Raw genomic sequence first — 19,683 nt, forward strand, 5'->3', positions numbered from 1 at the left:
TATACAAAATAAGCAGCAAACTTTTTGGTGTTGCACTGAAGAACAAAAGTCCATTTGTTTTTTTTACACTGTTAGATGTTTGACACCATCATGTAGTCAATGCAGTAGTAATATGGCCCACCTTTTGATGTGGAAATAATATTTATATCTGGAGCAGGAATAACAGTAATCAATGAAATGGATGATTTGATGTATCTTCTGTTCATTCCCATAGAATGAGTTGTGGGTTTGCATCAACTCTACACTGCCAGGTAAGCTTTGGATTTGCCAACTTGTCATGATGACTCTTGATATTGAAGATAGAAACGATATGACATCATAGTCAGGCAAAGTAACAAACAATTCAAGGAACGTTTTGCATTCTGCAACGGAGAGACAGAAGCAGAATTTCAAAAATGAAAATACAGTCTTGAGAACATACTTGACATGAATATTTGCAAATACAGTCTTGAATGAACAGTAGAACAAAGTAGTCTAAAGTATCAGGCAAAAATACACAAACCACAGACGGCTCACAGCAGATGGGAAAAGATAGACATGACCAAGAATCAACAAGAACAGGAGCGGAGCAACGAGAATGGCAGGAAGACGGAGAATCAGTGGAGAATTAATCTTAATAGAAGCTACAAAAATAGCAGAAAAAGCGTCTTCCTGCTGCAGCCACTGTGCTTTTTGAACACCACTAATGGGGAAGCTGCTGCAGGTCTGTCTCCTTGCCCCGCCCTGCCCCGGCAGTAAAGGAATCTGCAGAGGAAATGCAAAAAGAAACTGCTTTGGGCGAAACTATGTAAACAAAAAAAGATGGGGTGGTGAATTCATGTTTTTAACACACAATGAATGAATTGCATGTTGCTGCTGTAGTTTGGAAAACGGGAAGTGATGCAGCGGTGGGATGAAACATGACATGAAAGTCGCCCCCACCGTCATGGCTGCAGAAGATTGTCTCAAGTCTGGCAAGTTTAGCTTGAAAGTCAGCCGTGTGCTTGTGTTTTTGTATTGATGGAAGTGAAAGGAAAGTTTGAGAATGCTGGGTTGATTGGGTTGATTGTGCGCGTCCAGGAGTATCCAGGAAGGTGGACAGCTGGGTCGGGTTGGGCTGCTGTGAGCTCGCCATCTCCTCTGAGTGCCGCAGGGAATGTAGACAGGTAAGAAGTCACTGCAAATGAAGTCATGAGGCACATGTACTGTAACCCATTAGTTGTTCCCTTTTGATTGATGTTCCTCCCAACAGGCATCATCCAGAAATGACCTCACAAAAGGATGCAAAAAAGTCACAGAGGTAAAGTCAAATCCTAATAACATTGGGCCTCATTCACGAACATCTTCTTAAAAGTCTTCTTAAGAAGGCGCGGGTTGGAAACTGCGCCACATTCACGACACGTTCTTAAGTAGGGATAATTGTTCGCACCGGTGTTCTTAGGTTGATGTATGCCAACTGCGATGCCTGTGCATGTAAGGCCTAAATGTGCCGTGCACAACAGGCAGCTGGAGGCGGAGATGGCAACGCGCAAGGGCAAGACTGAGAAGCAGCTGGACAACAAACAGAAGAAAAACTTCAATTCTACTGAAATAGAGGTGCTTTTAAAAGGAGTGACCGAACACAAGACCACCTTATTATCAAGTGTATCCACCGGTCATCAGGCCATCCAAAAAGAGTCGGCATGGAGCACCATTGCAGGAAACATAAATGCCGTTTCCACGGAGAAACGCACCACCGCAGAGGTTAAAAAGGAGTGTTTTGACTTAAAATCGACTCAAAAAAAAAGATTGGACTGCACCGGAGGGATCTGGAGGAAACGGGAGGTGGGCCATCAATCAGAAACCAAACCATTTCGGAAACTCTAGAAAATATTGACACAATCATGATGGAAAAATAAAGTCAAAATACATAGTTTGTGTGTGACAATTTATTTTTTCTGTGGTTACATTTAATTAGACGCTGCCTAATTAATACAGCAGCCCCGTGCTCTGGCTCAAGACGTGGCTGGGGGCGCATGTCGTTATCTGGGGGTGCTACGTGCGCAATAGGCACACCACGTTTCATTGCGATGTTATTCTGATGATCCTGCACACCTGCAAGAACAGAGAGGGAAGCCTGAAGCCTGAAGCCTGAAGCCTGAAGCGGGACATCAAATATTCGTGGCTTTCAGCAAATAAATCTAATGGTCCCGATACATTCTCTCTCTGTGCAGCGCACGTCCAGCCAGCTACTTTTTTTTCTTTGATGAATTGGGATTTGAATATATATGTATCGATGGAGTATATTTTAGTTGTTTTGATGATAAATAATTGTTGGGATATTTTATTTACACTACATTTTTTGGGATCAGGTTGCAAAATCCATCATGAGGGCGATTGCGCATTGAAAGTGCAAGCTTTGCTTGTGCGTAAGAGTCCTCCTGAGCGTTCGTAGAATTTGTTCTTAGATCTAAGAACTGTGAGTTAAGAACACGTTTCGTGAATGCCAAAAATCTTCGTAAGAAGGCTTTAAGAACACATTTGTGCGTAAGAACGTTTCGTGAATGAGGCGCATTGTCACGCCCTGCAGGACAGGAGCGAGCGTCTCCTGTCCTGCGCCCTTATTTTGGCGGGCTGCACTCTCTCCGGGGAGGAAGAGGCAGCCGCGTCACGCCTTGTGCCCGCGCAGCTGCAGACAATTATTAGTGGCTGTTAAAAGACCAGCGCCGTCGTACGTGCGGTGCTGGTTCATTGTCATTGTACCTCGTCTCCTCACCGGTGCCGTCACTTAAAAGGTTCTTACATGTTCCTAGTGCCCAAGACAGCCACGCGTGTTTTTTTTCCACAGAGCTTTTCCACTCTGTCGCCTTTTGTTGATGTGCCTGTACAATTGTGAGTACCTTCACCTGCTCGCACTCCATTAAAGACTCTCATTTGCACTTATATTTGAAGTACTGTGGTACCTTGGTTTTTATTCTTAATTTCTTCCATAAGTTACAAAACCCGTATACATTTTTCCCATTATGAATCTTTTACAGACGCATTTTCTAGAGAATAATTCTAGTTTTATATCCAGAAAACAATGTGAAATACATGCAGTGGTTTGAAAGTGTATGACCGCTTCCTGATTTCTTATTTTATATATACACACACGTACAGTGTATATTAACAATGTATCATTTCTAGTATGTTTTAAAAGCAGTATACTTGCTCACCAGAACTTTATTGTCAACTTGAGCAGCCTCACTTAAAACCCCAAATTCCGTTTTTTCCATTTACATTTTTTAGAATTGTGTTCTTTACCTTTTCCACTTATTTTACCAGCATAGAGTGTGTGCTTTTCGGGTTAGTGAATAAAATGTCCATGAATTTAATGCAAAAATCCGTACATTTATTGATGCAATACATCATTGGCTAATTTAGCCGAGTAATTGAGAAATGGATGTAGCCTGGCTAGCTTTTCTAATGGGATGTCCTTGCTACTAAATCTTCAACAAACCGTAATGCCCGTGCTTGTGATTCTAACCGCGTTATTATTGTAAAATATGTTTAAGACACACGTATTTTGTTTACACAATTAGAAAACATCCAGCAAAAAGTGCTCTTATTTTGAAAGCCAGAAGTGTGTTGTGTGTGTTGAGCATTTGTCAGCTAAGACGAGCTGGATGCAAGAATATACGTGTCTTTTTAACTCAGAATTTGCACTAGATAGCATGGTCTAGGTCTAAATTGCGTGGTCTAGGTTGTGTGGTCTAGATAGCGTGGTCTAGATAGTGTGGTTTATGGGATGCATGAGATGAAGGGAGACTGGATGAGGGAGAAAATGTGTTTTTGTTTTGTGCGATGTTGTAACATTGTAACTTTTATTCTTGTTGCAGAGTCCTCTATACAGTTGCATCACCAAAAATGAAAGTGAGTTGAAATGCAAGACGACGTATGCAAGAGTTGTATGCATAAAGCACATGTTGGATGTTGTTGCGTGTTGGATGTTGTTGCGTGTTGGATGTTGTTGCGTGTTGGATGTTGTTGCGTGATGGATGTTGTTGCGTGATGGATGCTGTTATATGTTGGATGTTGTTGGATGTTGTTACGTGTTGGATGTTGTTGCGTGTTGGATGCTGTTATATGTTGGATGCTGTTATATGTTGGATGTTGTTGCGTGTTGGATGTTGGTCTCTGTTGGATGTTGTCGCATGTTGCCTGTCCAAAGCTGAGGTAAGGTAAGGTGAGCTAAGGTAAGGTAATCTAAGGTAAGGTAATCTAAGGTAAGGTAAGGAACCTTTGTTACATGAGTCATTGGTCAGAGTATGTTCTTCATACAGCAACGCCTGATGGGCAGGCGCGGATTTAGAGGGGGGTGTGAGGGGTGTACACCCCCCCTGTTTTGAGGCACCCACGATTTTTTTTGCCACAATAAAAGCTAATAAAATGATAAACCATCCTGGATTCCAGTCACCCAGTCCCAGTGAAGGTACTTGTATGTCTAAACCGGTACACATTGATTTATTAGTACTGCTACTAGTACCAAGACAGATCACCCCAGGCCATAGTCAGAGCTAGGCCGGCTGGGGGAACAGGGGAGGGTAGAGTCCCTCTATATAGAGAGTTATGACAACTGAGATTACGTCGCCATGTTGGGGCCAATTCAGGCGCGTGGCTTGTGTGCACAGTACGACAATGCATGTAAATTGCAATGTCTCTGCACAAAGGGACGCATGCAAAATGTCTGTTTTATAACTATTTATAGATCTATATTTTCCAAATCATTAATATGGTATCATTTGACTGACTTGACTGCATGAATGAAAACATTGTTGAACTGTTATGGACATCATGCATGAATGCTTTGCCAACTGCTTATTAAATTAGCAAATTCAGTCTACATTAAAACAATATGAATTCTGTTGAATATGGAACAGTTGCATTAACTTCAACATTTGATTTCAACAGTAAATGGAATAAAAAGCAGAATTTGACGATACATTCAATGCCAACAGATTTCAAAATGAATGCACTTTTATAAGTTTGCTGGAGATCATGGATGACTTTATTTGCAACCAGAGGTGATTTACACAAGGATCATTCTTAACTCTAAGCATCCATGACTGCCTTATTGTTTCCTTTTTTATAGTATATTTACGTTTAGGCTACTTTCTTATATCAAAACAATGAAGTAGAACACAATATTTAGGTAAACACACTCTCTCCAAAACGTGCCAAGCTCATGAAGAGATGCCTTAAACTTAGTAACAAAGTCCCAGGTGGCGCTGTCAAGTTGTCGAAACATTGTGACATTAAACATGTTAACATATACAAAGCCTACCTCACACAGCTTTGAAGACGAGTTCGGCTTTCAGCCCAAACGGTTGATTTTATTTTCCCAAATTGTCCGTCTGTTGACATCTGAAGGGAATCTGTACAGCTTGAAACCCTTGTCATGTCTATTTGTGCATCCAAATGCACAACAACTCAGCATTTTTGGGGAACAAACAAGAATACGGCCAAGAATACTGTATAGAAAAGGCAAACGCAAACGTGAATTTGGCCCCAAGATGGCTCCACGAGTCACGTGACCGTATTTTTTCGACTTGTCATGTCCCAACTGTCTATATGGAGGGACTCTAGGGGAGGGGAGCCCCAGGGAATATTTTGTGGTCTGCTTTTTGGGCCAGGAGGATGCTACACTGTTCTAGGCTGGCTGTGCATGTGTATGGCTTAGTACATGCTGCACTGTTTAGTGGTAGGTGGTAAGCTGGCGGCATGCAGAATAGGGTCAGCATGTATCCTTGATATCAGTTTGGGCATTGGGCTGGAGGGTTTATGAGATGAAAGTAATTAAACACTCTGCTAGGGATTGCTTCCCAGTGGGAAATAGACGGCCTTTTTATCTGAATAGCTGGTCAAGCTGGCTGGCGGCTGGCACACTTTGACATTGACAACCCAGAGATTACCCCTCATTACGCTACTATGATGTCCCACAAAATATTTACGATCTCAGACTTCTGTTTACGGATGAACCTTAAAACACATTATGTTGTTCTGATTGGCTATGAGAAAAAAAATAAGATAAGACATGAAAATAACAACAAACTCTTGAAATTACGGACATATAATTGGCCTCAGATATCACCAGATAGCAGGAAATGAGGTCTAATTTTAACAATTTTTCGGGGGGAGGGCCAGACCCCCCCCCCCCGGTTCCATTTCCTGTACCTGGGCCTACGGCCTCGGCCACACCCCCCCTTTTCAAAAAAAGCTAGATCCGCCCCTGATGGGAGACACGTTTGTAGATGACATACTGTGGATATACTTTATTAATCTCTGAGATAAATATTCAAAATCAAATAAATCATTCTAGTTCTGGTCTGATCTCTCAGACCCCCTGGTCTAAATGATGTTTGTGTTTGGTCCTCTAGTGGGCTCCACCTGCTGCAGCTATGCAGGGCGTCACACCACCTGTAGGGAGTACTGTCAGGCCATCTTCAGGACGGACTCCACCCCCACTGTGTCTCAGATCAGCGCCGTCACTGAGTACTGTCAGAGCCACAGCCCTCAGCTGCTCAGCTGCGTCAGCAATTTCACCAAGTCCTACCCGATACGCAGCCCCATAGACAGTAAGTTCCTACCGTAGTCTGGTTGTGTTACATCCTATTTCCACCCCATCTTCACACGCATAGAAGGTAGGTTCCTCTCGTAGTCTGGTTGTGTTACATCCTAATTCCCCCTCATCTTCACATATGAGAAGGTAAGGATATGGGAATACGGAATGGACATTTCTATCATGATTTCATTCCAGAGGTTTGAAGATATTTTTGTGGCATTGAAACTTATGAAAGCGGTATTATTTTATGCATAATAAAACATGTTGAGAAGCCTAAATCTAAATGAGTGTCTTTGGGTAGAGATAGTATTTTGTAGCATAACCAGTGTCTGTGCATACAGAGGAGGCATACTGGAAATGGATTGCAATGATAGAGCATCTTTGAGTAAACTTCCAGTAGTATTGGACTTTTTCATTTCTGGGCTGAGTGTCCTTTTTGGTAATTAAAATCTGGTCACCCTACAGTACACAGTGCCAGCACACAACATGTCCAATGAACATTTCAGGAACAATACGTTTTTATCCACAAAGTCAAACAGCGTCTGTGTAGGTTTTCTGGTTTGCTCGCGTAAAACGGGTTGGTGTGTACTTGCTAGCTTAGCTTAGAGCTTGTGGAGAATTCCAACACCTCCAAATACGATAATGGAATAGATGATTAATATGCAGCTGATATTTAATACGCATAAAATGCTTCCTGGCAAACACTTTGAACATCTTAATGGCAGTCTGACTTTTCTTTGACTTGAAACAAGTTGTTCCTCTCACGTCGCTAGATTGACGTCACGTGGCCTTAGGACGAGGTAAGATCAAGCTACATTTAAGCTAAATGTTATTTCATATTTAAAATTTAGGAGTATTGTTTATTTATTGAAAAGAAATTAAAATTGCCAGTAGGTTTAATGTGATGCTTGTTTTAAGTGTGGATATGTGAAAAGGAGATCATATAAAAAATAAAACCAGTTCAAGGGAGGTTTTTCCAAAAACAAAACAGCCACTCACACCTGTGGACTATTTGTAGAGTCTCCAATAAGCCCAACATGAAAGGAATATTTTTTTGGAATGTGTGAAGAGTCCCTGGAGAACACGGAGAAAAAAATGAGGCTTTCAGCTTATTAGTTTTTGCAGTGTACAGAGCGTTCTTTCCAACTCTATTAAAAGCTTTTTTTGCCCAGGAAAACCTGCAAGCCACTAAAAGGGGTCCCACCAGATCAGCATGAATGATGTCAAGTATTTTCTTGTTCCACAAACCTGCAGGTCTCTACTGCTGTGACCGAGCAGAGGCCACCCACTGTCAGGTGGCTTGCCGGCGAATCCTTCGCACGTTAAGCACAGAGCATGAGATCATGGAGGCTTTGATTGATGAGTGTGGCTCCCAGCCTCTCCCGCAAGACCCCATGTGGCAGTGCTTTCTGGGCAGTGCCCATCCCCCATTCCCAACTGAGAAAGAAGTCCCCCATCCCACCAAAATGGACTGTGCCAAACTACACTGCTGCTCCAAGGCCAACACATCACTTTGCAGGTACAACAGCATGCATACTGTATGACCATACTGTATATAGTGTGTGATCATACTGTATATAGTGTACATATACTGTACAGTGAATGGTAGAAACCACAGCACTATGTGTCCAAGCATTGTAAAGCCTGGAGGATGACACAGAATCATAGACTTCTATTGGAAATATGCCTGTATGCACTCCCTATACCATCCTGGCATGCTGCTGAGATGACGACACATGGCATCAGCCATAGGGCAGCATGGTTGCGCTAGATGCCAGTCAGTCAATGCATTTGTCAGCCATTGTTACGCAGCAGACTACCAACATATGGTGTGACAAATGGCTCAGCCAGGTGGAGGACCACCTGTGGTGAGGACACAAAACAATACCAAACTTGTTAAGTATTCCCTTAATTTTGTCTGCAGTGTATCAAACACAGGGGATGCAGTGCATTTGTACCTGGGCCTTCAATGGACCAGCCAAAAATGTTTTTACCATACACTGTGAGAGCCAGAATGAAAAACCAAAACAATAATAAGTAAAAATGTGCCATAACAGGGATTCAAACCAGGTTTTGAACCGTTAGCGATGCCCCAGACAGGCGTTGAGTAAGACAGCCGCAACCGCTGTACGACTGCCGTGATACCAATTCTCTCTGGATAATAATACAGTATGTCCGCTTATCTTCTGATACATGGTCACCAATACGCCTGAGTTACTCATTTCCACCGGTGATGGGCGCTACGCCTGTGCTTATAAAGTTAGCGCTCAGCCAAATGTGAACGTACACAACCTAGACTACATCATCATCTGAAGCAGCACACAATATTTGTCTAATAACATGACAAACACAGAAATATACCACAGATGTCCATTTCCTCCTCCTCAGTCAGCCATTGTGGGCGTTATTTTTATGTGCTTATCAGTTACTGGCTATTTTTACCATTCACTGGTAGGCGTGGAACAGAGCTGAATATCTACTGTATATCAAAAACCAGTCTAAGTGTTTGGAGTTTAGGTGATGATATTAGATGTGTTTTAATAACGAGATTCTACAATGCTCTGTTTCTCAGGCAAGATGGTGTCCAAATGAATGCATACATGATCATTTTCCACAGGATGTGAAGTGCATTGTATGTTTTTGTGACCTGAAGCTGTGAGCTGTGTTTGCTCTGACAGGGACATGTGTCAGGAGATTAGCACCAACTGGGGCAGCCAGACATGGCAAGACTTTGATCAGCTGTGCGAGTACAACCCAAGGGAAGCCGAGCTGGTCACCTGCCTGGCTGATGTCAGAGAACCCTGCCAGCTGGGCTGCAAGGATCTCACTTACTGCACCAACTTCAACAACAGGTTTACTTCAATCTTCACTCATCTGTCATGTAGTGGAGCATATGATGCTCATGCCTTTACTGTTCATACTCAGCATTTACAGTATGTTCATGCTTTCAACTATCTTCCTAGCTCAGCATAGAGCACCTACCTCATGATAAGGCTTTAGTTCCGTGCTTTTCAAATGGGGGGGGGGGTGTTTGAGGCTGGGGGGGACTATACTCATAAAATGTCTTTGAGGTTGTCAAGCCTGTTAGTCTTTATTCATGCTTTAAGCATGCTGGTGCCAGCAACTCATGCAGTGCTTTGTACACATCAATAGTATTTCAAATCAGGGGGGTGTGAAAAAATGTCTGCTCCTGGGGGACATGACAGAAAAGAATTGAGAAGCAATGCTTGAGTTGATGTCAAAGAAAATGACATGTAATCACTGACGTATGATGACGCTTTAGGATCCACATGACGCGTGCAAGCAGACAAAGCAGTGTTTCCCATACTTTTGTTTATTTGGAAAGAAAAAAAGATGCTACCTGTTTGCTCTTGCTCATAAACACATTATCTGGTCTGCCAGAGAAGACGACAAAGCAAGAGGGTTCAGGTTAGGGTTTTTGTTGTCCATTTAGCGACCTTGTTGCGATATTTAGCAAGTAGCACCAAATCTAGAATACAGTAGAATAGAACTTTATTCTCACTGTTACAGGAACAATGAAAATGTCTTTGACATCTGGTCCTTCCACTGGCTTTCTGCTGTGACCTGCCAAAGTCTCTGGGGGGGGGAGGGGTCAGGAGAAGCAGAAGGTCAGGAGGCTCTCCATGCTGGATGAGAATAAGTTATTCAGCAGCTTGACTGTGAAGGATGTATTGCTCTACTCAACGAGCAGCACATCCTGCTCGCCCCCCCCGATCCAAATAGCGATATTTAAGAAAAAAAGACGAACAGAAGAAAGTTAATTTGTCGTTCCAAATGTATTTGTTTTACTTTTCATGTTTTTACTCACTTTTGCAAATAAATCCCTGCCAATTATGCACATTAGACCATTACATCATTCCCCCCGCAACCCATCACTGCCACAAGTAGATTGCAGTCCTGTGGCACACTGGCTTCAGTGTGTGATAACTTGTCAAATAGAAGCTACTTGCTTTGGGTGACAAATACTGTACTTTCCCGACTACAAGTCGCTCCAGAATATGAAGAGGGACGAAAAGAAAAACAAATTAAGTTGCACTGCAGTGTAAGTGACATTTATTTATGTGGACAGCTGTTCAACTACATAATAGCACACACAGCAGGCCGAATAGGTGTCCGCTATGTTAAGCTAACACATTAACACTTATGCTGCTACACAATAGCATCAACATACCTGGGAGGCTGAATAGGCTACATGAACATAAGAAGGTTAGGAAGTTCGCCAAACTCCCGATCTCATTCCACATCCCTGTTGTTGTCACAAGACTAGAGCGCCCTCTGGTGGCTGTCCACGCTAAAGTTAACTCATTTAAAACATGATGTTGAATGATATGTACCGTAAGTGGCACCTGACTAGATGTAGCAGGTCCAGCCAAACTATGAAATAAGTGCCACTTGTAGTTGGGAAAATCCGGTAGCTTCCTGACTCACCAACGGACGGTGCCTGTCATCTCCGTCCGCAGGCCCACAGAACTGTTTCGCAGCTGCAACGTGCAGTCCGACCAGGGGGCGATGAATGACATCAAACTGTGGTCCAACGGAACAATCAAGATGCCTTTTATGAACATTCCTGTGTTGGACATCAGGAAGTGTCTGCCGGACACATGGAAGGCGGTCGCTTGCTCTCTGCAGATCAAACCCTGCCACAGCAAGTCCAGAGGGAGCGTCATATGCAAGTAAGGATGATGATGATGATGTGCTGGGCCATTCCGAAACTCTTCTTGCTTTGACTGAGCTGAGTGTTCTGATCCATAATCAAGCACTCCACAATGCTGGGAGAAAGGTGGGCCTCAGCCCGCCATGATATAGACAGACAGTAGACATACGTGATATAGACATACGTCATGCAGATATGCATAATATAGACATGCATGATATAGACAGTAGACATACGTGATATAGATATGCATGATATAGACATGCATGATATAGACAGTAGACATACGTGATATAGACATACGTGATATAGACAGTAGACATACGTGATATAGACATACGTGATATAGACAGTAGACGTAATATAGACATGCATGATATAGACATGCATGATCTAGACAGTAGACATACGTGATATAGACATGCGTGATATAGACATGCATGATATAGACAGTAGATGTGTGATATAGACGTGTGATATAGACGTGCATGATATAGACATGCATGATATAGACAGTAGACATGCGTGATATAGACATGCATGATATAGACAGTAGACGTGTGATATAGACGTGTGATACAGACATGCATGATATAGACATGCATGATATAGAAAGACATGCGTGATATAGACATGCATGATATAGACAGTAGACATGCGTGATATAGACATGCGTGATATAGACAGTAGACATGCGTGATATAGACATGCGTGATATAGACATGCGTGATATAGCCATGCGTGATATAGACATGCATGATATAGACAGTAGACATACCTGATATAGACATACGTGATATAGACAGTAGACATATGTGATATAGACAGTAGACATATGTAATATAATGTTGTGGAATAATAAGAGGCACAACACAACTTGTATGCAGTTGAGGGAAAAGGGACACCCCGTTTATTCCGTTCACCCTTAAATAGACCCAGTGAACGATAACAATGACGTGGATTACCAAAACCTCGTCCTTCCTTGGACCTGTTGGCAGGACATTTTGAAATCACATAACATCTGGAACACATCTTGTATAACTTCGGTCACGATGACCTCCCCCTCAGTCACGTAGGCCTGAGTTCAACTGCCTTTCACAGAACAAAAGGTACTCTGGAGTTCACAGGACAAGAATCATTTTACAATATATTCCCCCCTTTTGGGGGTCCCAAACCCCCAAAACAAATAATAATGTCTCTTAGACCCGTCATTTCACCGTCTTCATTTTCCGAAAGAAGTTCAAAGATTAAGTTCATGGGGATTTTGATGCATGCTTGTCCTGAAGAATGGGCACGGGGAAGTGGGGAACGTGTTATGGGCAGTGATTCGGTGTGTGGCAAGGTCGGGAGCAATGTTTCTGCTCACATCATCACCGCCCAGAGGATTATTGTGCCTCTGTAAGAATGCATGATCAGCACGATGTCATCTGGAGGGACCCTTTGTGATGAGGGGCTTCTTTTGCCGAAACGAGGTGGTGACTTGGCACGTCACATGTTGGAGGAGGGCGCTCATCTCACCCCTTCCTCATAGCCTGCCTCCTGGATGGATGTCCTAACGCACGATCTGGCTCCCTCGATTATAGCCCTCAGGAATGACTCATCTCGGCTGGCGTGGTCCTCATGGATGGCTCGTCTCAGCTGGAGGGTCCCCTTGGTTGGTATAGCTTGGTGCAGTGGTTTAAATGGTACCACGTCGTGCTCCCTTCCACTTGGACAGCCGTCGGTGTTGCTCGCACCACCTTATAGGGTCCCTCTCATCTTGGCTCGTGCCACTTTCGCCTGTACACCTTGATGTACACCTGATCGCCTGGCACCACCAGGCCGTCTGACACCTCCGTGGACTCAGGTGCCCTGCTTTTCTCCTGCACATAGATAGCTCTATGTATGGCAGTTAACTGTTTTATATAATCTTTCAGTTCGTTTTGCAACTGCTCAAGTGGGGGCCCTTTATAAGGCCCTCTCAAATGTGGTGCTGGCATGGGTCAACCCGTAAGCATTTCATGCGGTGTTAGATGTGTCATTCTGTTAGTCTGCATGCGATAATTCATTAGTGCAAGTGGTAGTGCATCCACCCAATTTAACTTTGTGCTAGCACAAATTTTATTGAGTTTGGCTTTAAGTGTCCCATTTACTCTCTCTACCATTCCCTGGGACTGAGGATGATAGACACACCCCAACCTTTGTCTTATTCGCAACTGTTGTAGGATTCCTTTGGCTACTTTTTGCACGAACGCCGGACCGTTGTCCGAACTTATTTCTGATGGTATTCCAAACCGTGGAATTACTTCTCTTAACAGGAATTTAACAACAGTTTCTGAACTCTGATCTTTAGACGGCATCGCTTCAACCCAACGACTAAATCGGTCAATAACTACTAACATGTACCTCTTTCCATGCACCGATTTAATCATGTCTACATAGTCTAGCACAAGATGTTTGAATGGTCCTTCTGGAACTGGTCCAATGGGTGTAGTTATGCCTTTTCTGACATTGTTCTGTGCACAAACTTCACATTGTCCCAAGACTTCATCTATCATTGACTGCAAATATGGTGACCAATATCCTTGCTGTTTTTTCCTTACAACTTCCCCCTTTGCACAGTGATCTGGACTGTGCACATCTGATATTAGCACTGTAAGTAATGAGACTGGCGCAACAAGCAGTCCTTCATGTCATCTCCACAGACCTTTTTCATCTTTTGAAGCTCCTCTCTGCTGCCACAAACTGTGCTCACTTAGCCCTGCATTTTGTTGCATCAACACAATGTCATCTGGCGTAGCGACTGGTTCTATTGACACCAATGGAGCCAAAACAGTCACCTGGCTTTTAGAAGCCAATTTTGCTGCTTCATCTGCTGCATTGTTTCCATGCACAACATCTTCATTTCCTTTCCTGTGTGCCTGACACTTGATAACAGCAAGCCTTGTCGGTTGCATCATCGCCGAAATAAGATCAACTATCTGTTTTTGGTGGTGTATTGGTGAGCCATCACTTTTTTTATAACCACGTTGCTTCCACACTGCCCCAAACAAATGACACACTCCATGTGCATACGCCGAATCCGTATACACATTTGCTGTCTTTCCTTTGGCCATTCTGCACGCTTCAGTCAAAGCCTTCAACTCAGCTAATTGTGCAGAGCATGGTTGTACACAACTCTCAGCCTTTATTGTCACAAAATCACTTCCTTCCTGTTTGATAACCGCAAACCCTGCATGGCTGCCAAGGTGATCTCTGTAACACGATCCATCCACAAAGTATGTCACTTCTGCATTTAACAAAGGTGTAGACTCCAAATCTGGCCTTAACTTCGTGTACTTCATTGCCTCTGGCACACACTCATGAGGCTCACCTTCAAAACTGAATGGCATTGTGTCTGCAGGATTTACCGTTGCACACCTTTTAATGGTGACATCTGGATACGTCAGCAGTGGCAAGTACTGCAAACATCGAGCCTGCGTTATCACAAACTTATTTTGGTGGATCAGCTCAGAAATTTTATGATGCGTGTATATTGTCAATGGATGTCCCATTGTGATTGTTGATGCCTTCTCATACGCATAATGAACGGCAGCCAACCCTTGATAACATGGTGGCCAACCCTGGACCACATTGTCCAGCTTCGTGCTGTAGTATGCAAGGGGTTGTTTCCTTCGACCACTACAGGTTTCTTGCATCAACACTGCAGATGCGTACATGTTATGTCTATTTGACACGTACAAAAAGAACGGTTTGCCATAGTCTGGTGTTGCCAACGCCGGAGCTGTTTGCATTTCCTGTTTGATTGTTTCAAACGCAATTCTGGACTCATTGGTCCATTTCAGCGGTGACCTCAATGTCTGAGTCTCACCCTCCTTCATTATTTCTCGCAATGGTGCAGTTTTGACAGCATAGTCCACTATCCAGTTTGAGCTGAAACCAGTCATGCCTAGAAAAGTCATCATCTGTCCCACTGTAAGAGGGAGTGGCACTTTGCTCACTCCCTCCAACTGAGAGGGTGCCACTGAGATTGTTCCGTGTGATATAACTCTTCCCAGATACTCGACCTGGGGCTGGCAATATTGTAACTTTGCCCGGGAGGTCTTATGCCCCCCCCTCAGCCAACTTCTGAAGTAACTTAATTGAGTCTCTGTGGCAGTCCTCGAGTGTCGGTGCGCATATTAGCAGATTGTCACCGTACTGTAACAGGGTGCTATTGAGTTGCAACCCTTCAAGGTCCTCTCTTAACACCTGATTAAACACATGTGGACTATGTTTGAACCCCTGTGGCATTCGAGTATAGCAATATTGTTTTCCTCGATATGTGAACACAAACAAATGTTGAGAGTCTTCGTGTAACGGAACACTAAAATATGCTGAGCACAAGTCTATTACTGTGAAAAACTTAGCTTCAGGTGGAACATTTGTCAAGAGAGTATGCGGATTTGGTACTTCCACTGGACTATCCTGGACAATCTCATTCACTGCTCGCAAATCATGTACCAGCCGGTACTTGGATTTGTCTGCTTTCTTCACAGGTAGTATTGGCGTATTACAAAAACTGTGTGTCTCAATTAATACTCCCGCTTTCAGAAGCCCTTCAATAGTTTGGCTTATACCTTTCTCTGCCTCTAATTTCAGAGGGTACTGTGCGCGTCTTGGAAGTTTCATGTTTGGTTTAAGCTCCACTCTAACAGGGTTTGCTGACTTCACTAACCCTACATCTGTTTCATGTTTTGACCATAGATTTTCTGGGACGTGTTCGAGCATTTCTTGTTTTAAGTCACTCTCACCTTCACGGATTTGCGGCATCTGTGGTACGTCAAATGAAGTAATGATCACTTCTTTTGGTTTTGAAACCATATGGGTACCACACAAAATTTTTATCTTCGTCTCATCTGGCGACACAAAAATTAGTGGATTTTCAGTCGCTTTCCAAGTTATTTTGGACGCATTTTTCATCATTGGCCCCAAATCCTTTGACGCGAAATTTTCGTTAACCAACAAGGTTATGTGTGGTGCCGAATTGGGCACGTTGTACCATTGTGCAAGGAAAGGATTTGACTCAACGTTAAATGCTGCACCGTCTTGCCCAATTATGATATACTTTGTTGTCAATGACACCGTCAGGCCTTCAGTTTGTGTTTCCCACTTTTCTTCAAAGATTTTGCTACATGATGGATCAAAATAGACTGTGCAATGGTATTCAGACCGTGGTTTTGACGCTTTTGGAATTTGAGCACAGATGTACTTTTCCCACTTTTGGAAAGCCTGGAGCACTGGTTCTGATATATCTCCTAACCAGTATACTTTTGCACGTGCTGTCTGAACATTCATTTGGAAATTTTCCTTCACTCTATCTACTTTCACTCCCTCAGGCGTACAAGAAATGTTTACATTCAGCTTGCATAGAGCATCTCTTCCTAGTAAATTTACTGGTGTCTGCTCAGATAACAGAACTGGCAATGTCGTTTCGCCCTCCATTGTTAGCTGAACTGGAGCCGTCATAGGTATTGTTTGAAGCTTTCCCGAGAATCCTACTGTTTTGACAAATTTGTGAGACATGGGGAGGTTTGAGGCGTAACTTGGACCTACACAAGTGTAGGTTGCTCCAGTATCGACCAACATTGGTATTTGTTTTCCGTCGATTTGAACTTGAACTACTGGTTCTTTTTTAGTTATAGATGTTACTATTGGCAGCTGACCTTCCCCTGCAGGATTCTCTGGGCACCCCTAATAACCATAATTTGGACCTCCCCACGGGTTGACTGGACCCGAATATGGCTGTTCTGAATTTGGACCGTGGCTCAATGGTTGTTGAGGTTGTTGATCTCCATAGCCTCCTTTGACCCAATTAGGCGCCGGCCATGGATTGGTTGGACAGTTCTGTCGATTGTGTCCTTGCTGTCCACATCCCCAACAGACTTTGGGAAGTACTTGCGGAGGGGTAGCTTGTTGTTGCGACCTCCTTCTTGATCCATCTTTTCGGCCCATCTGATATTGCCTTCCCCTTTGCGACGCTTGATTTGTTCTTGGTTGAGCATATACATTGATGACAGGTGGCGCTTGAACTGGTGGTACTGTTGTTGGCACTGGAGCTGGAGGTGGAGCTGGAGATGGCATTACGGGTGCCTCCACACTTGGCTTTGCATCCCCGACTAAGGCTTGAGCTTTCTTTTTGTTCTTGCTTGACAGTTCCGCAAGTTGCAACTGGGCAACCTTTCTTTGAACTTCTTGGTCTTGCTCTTTCAGCCGTTGTTCATCTCGTCTGTATTTTTCAATAGCATGTATCACATGCTCACAGAACTCCCTGTGTGACTTTGACGTCAGTCCCACAACATTCTCCAGTCTACTTTTTACTGGAGTTGGCATGGCTTCAACCACTGCTGTTCTGAATAGTGTGGTCATCAGTGGGCTATTTCCAACTTCTTCCTCAGTCTCTTGCTTCCACCGTTTGAGCTGGCGGCTGATATACTCGGCAGGGTTCTCTGTTTCCGTAAGTGGCTGTCCCTTCAGGGCCTTGGGATCAATCTTGATCGGATACTCCCTTCGCAGTGTCCCCCACAAGTCTCTGTGATAAGGATTGAACTCAATACCATCCGCTTCAGGATTTTGCATCCATCGATGGCCACTTAGATATAGCACATTTTCCATTGTTGGTATCCCCAACACTCGTGCCCACACAGCCTTTATCTCCAAGCGCCAGTATTTTACCCACTGTTTCTTCTTCAAACGCCCTTATCCATTTGCTAGCCCCCTCATGGATACCAGGCAGCCTGACGATCAACCCCTCAAGATCAAGTGTTTGCCAAGGAATATACTGTCCCTGTGTTCCTTTTATTAATATTGGCAATTGATTAGCCGGATCGGTATACCTCTCTGGAGGGTGTATGCCAGGCCTGTATCTGAGATCATACTTTCTGTTTTCCTTGCCATTTGCAGCAAAGGTAAGACTTCCCCCTAAGACTTCTCTTTCTTCTGCCTCTTGGACTCCCTCTGGATAGCTTACTCTTCTTTTTACTGGTATAGCACTACTTACTCTTTCTACTGCTCCTTTTTTCCTCTCTTCCTGTTTTTCTTCTGTAGCCTTATTTTGTACATATTTTTCATTAACATCATCTATCTCATCAAGTTCTTGAATTATAGTCCTTTCCTTTTGTCTTTCTAAGTCCGAGTGCTCCAGGTTCAGCCAATATGAGTGTCCATCCTTTCTTGTCATCTCTTTAAGCGCTTGATCTTTTTCAGCATAACAATCCAGTACTTGTGACTTTTTTGGTTTTGCACCCTTCCTGTCTGTGCTGCAGTATTGTGGTGGATTTTTCAGCCTTCCAACTGGTGAAATAGGATCTTGTTTGTTGTCATCAAAATCAACATCTCCTGCAACTTCGACAGTTCCCGTAATAAAAGGATAAAGGCCAGACGGAGCCACTGCAGCGAACTGACTATTATCCTGCATGTTTTTGTCCATATTTCTGTTTATTTTAAATCCATCGTTGCCTGTAGCTTTAAACAGTTCACGATTCTTTTTCATTGTTTTTCGGAACATTTCACCTTCCTTTCTGAACAACTGTATAATTTCCAATTCCTTTTCTCTTTTCTGTTGTCTTTTGTTACTTTTGTCTTTGGGTTTATAGTCCTTTATTCGGACTTCCATGTCATCACACAAACTCACATCAAATGTTCCACCTTCAGGCCAACTTGGATTTAAGCTTTTAGTGCGTTTTGTCCACTTTTTAGAGACCTTCTCGATGTCAGTCCTTCCTTTTTGGGTATTTTAACCCTAAAATCGTTGTCGAAGGAATAGCCATTTTGAGTATTTCAACTTTCAAGACAGAAATTAAAATAAATGTTATTGTTTGTTCTGTCACAAAAATAAGTTATTTTTGCAAAAGTATCTTAAACTCAGACTGCAATTTTATCACAATGTTATTTGATGAGTATTGTCTTTATTCACTTTCAAAATTAAGTCTTTATACACTAGCACACCACATTAAAATGTTTTAAACTTAAACACCAACATGACACTTTCCATAAATGCTGTACAGTTCAGAACCACAGCTTGCAGAAACTCTCCAGTCTCATAACACAAAAATAAAAACTCTTCCACTGGCTGACTTGTTCTTCCAACACTCAGAGGGAGGGCTGTAGCCACTCCCCTTGTGTCCCCTCGCTCAACACCTCCTTCAGTTATTCACTTCACATCCGGTCACTGGCAGAACCACACAGCTTGACAAGATTCACTAAGTTCAAAGTAATACAAAACAAAGTCTCAAAAGACTTATCACACAGCAAATTGCACACAATTTTCTTCTCAATTCAACCACTGCAATTCTGTCCTTTCAACTAGTTCATAACCCCCACTACAGAGCAGACAACGTTATGACGCACTTTGAATTTCTCTGGGACCACACCCAAGATAGCTTCACTCCAGTGCAACCCACAACAAATTAACATTGGCACAAATAACACA

General features: G+C 43.1%; 1 protein-coding gene across 1 annotated transcript in view; it reads left to right on the top strand.

Annotated features, from left to right (window-relative positions):
- The window catches only part of reck (reversion-inducing-cysteine-rich protein with kazal motifs), a 62,788-nt gene that overhangs the window by 16,759 nt on the left and 26,346 nt on the right, over positions 1-19,683 (top strand). Inside the window, exons 4-11 of the mRNA XM_054765026.1 lie at positions 215-251; positions 1,060-1,145; positions 1,232-1,279; positions 3,837-3,870; positions 6,375-6,572; positions 7,814-8,078; positions 9,238-9,411; positions 11,041-11,253. Of these exons, the coding sequence (XP_054621001.1) occupies positions 215-251; positions 1,060-1,145; positions 1,232-1,279; positions 3,837-3,870; positions 6,375-6,572; positions 7,814-8,078; positions 9,238-9,411; positions 11,041-11,253 (1,055 nt within the window). The remainder of the gene's footprint in view (positions 1-214; positions 252-1,059; positions 1,146-1,231; positions 1,280-3,836; positions 3,871-6,374; positions 6,573-7,813; positions 8,079-9,237; positions 9,412-11,040; positions 11,254-19,683) is intronic.

This window comes from Dunckerocampus dactyliophorus, chromosome 21 (assembly GCF_027744805.1).
Source record: "Dunckerocampus dactyliophorus isolate RoL2022-P2 chromosome 21, RoL_Ddac_1.1, whole genome shotgun sequence".
Lineage (NCBI taxonomy): Eukaryota > Metazoa > Chordata > Actinopteri > Syngnathiformes > Syngnathidae > Dunckerocampus > Dunckerocampus dactyliophorus.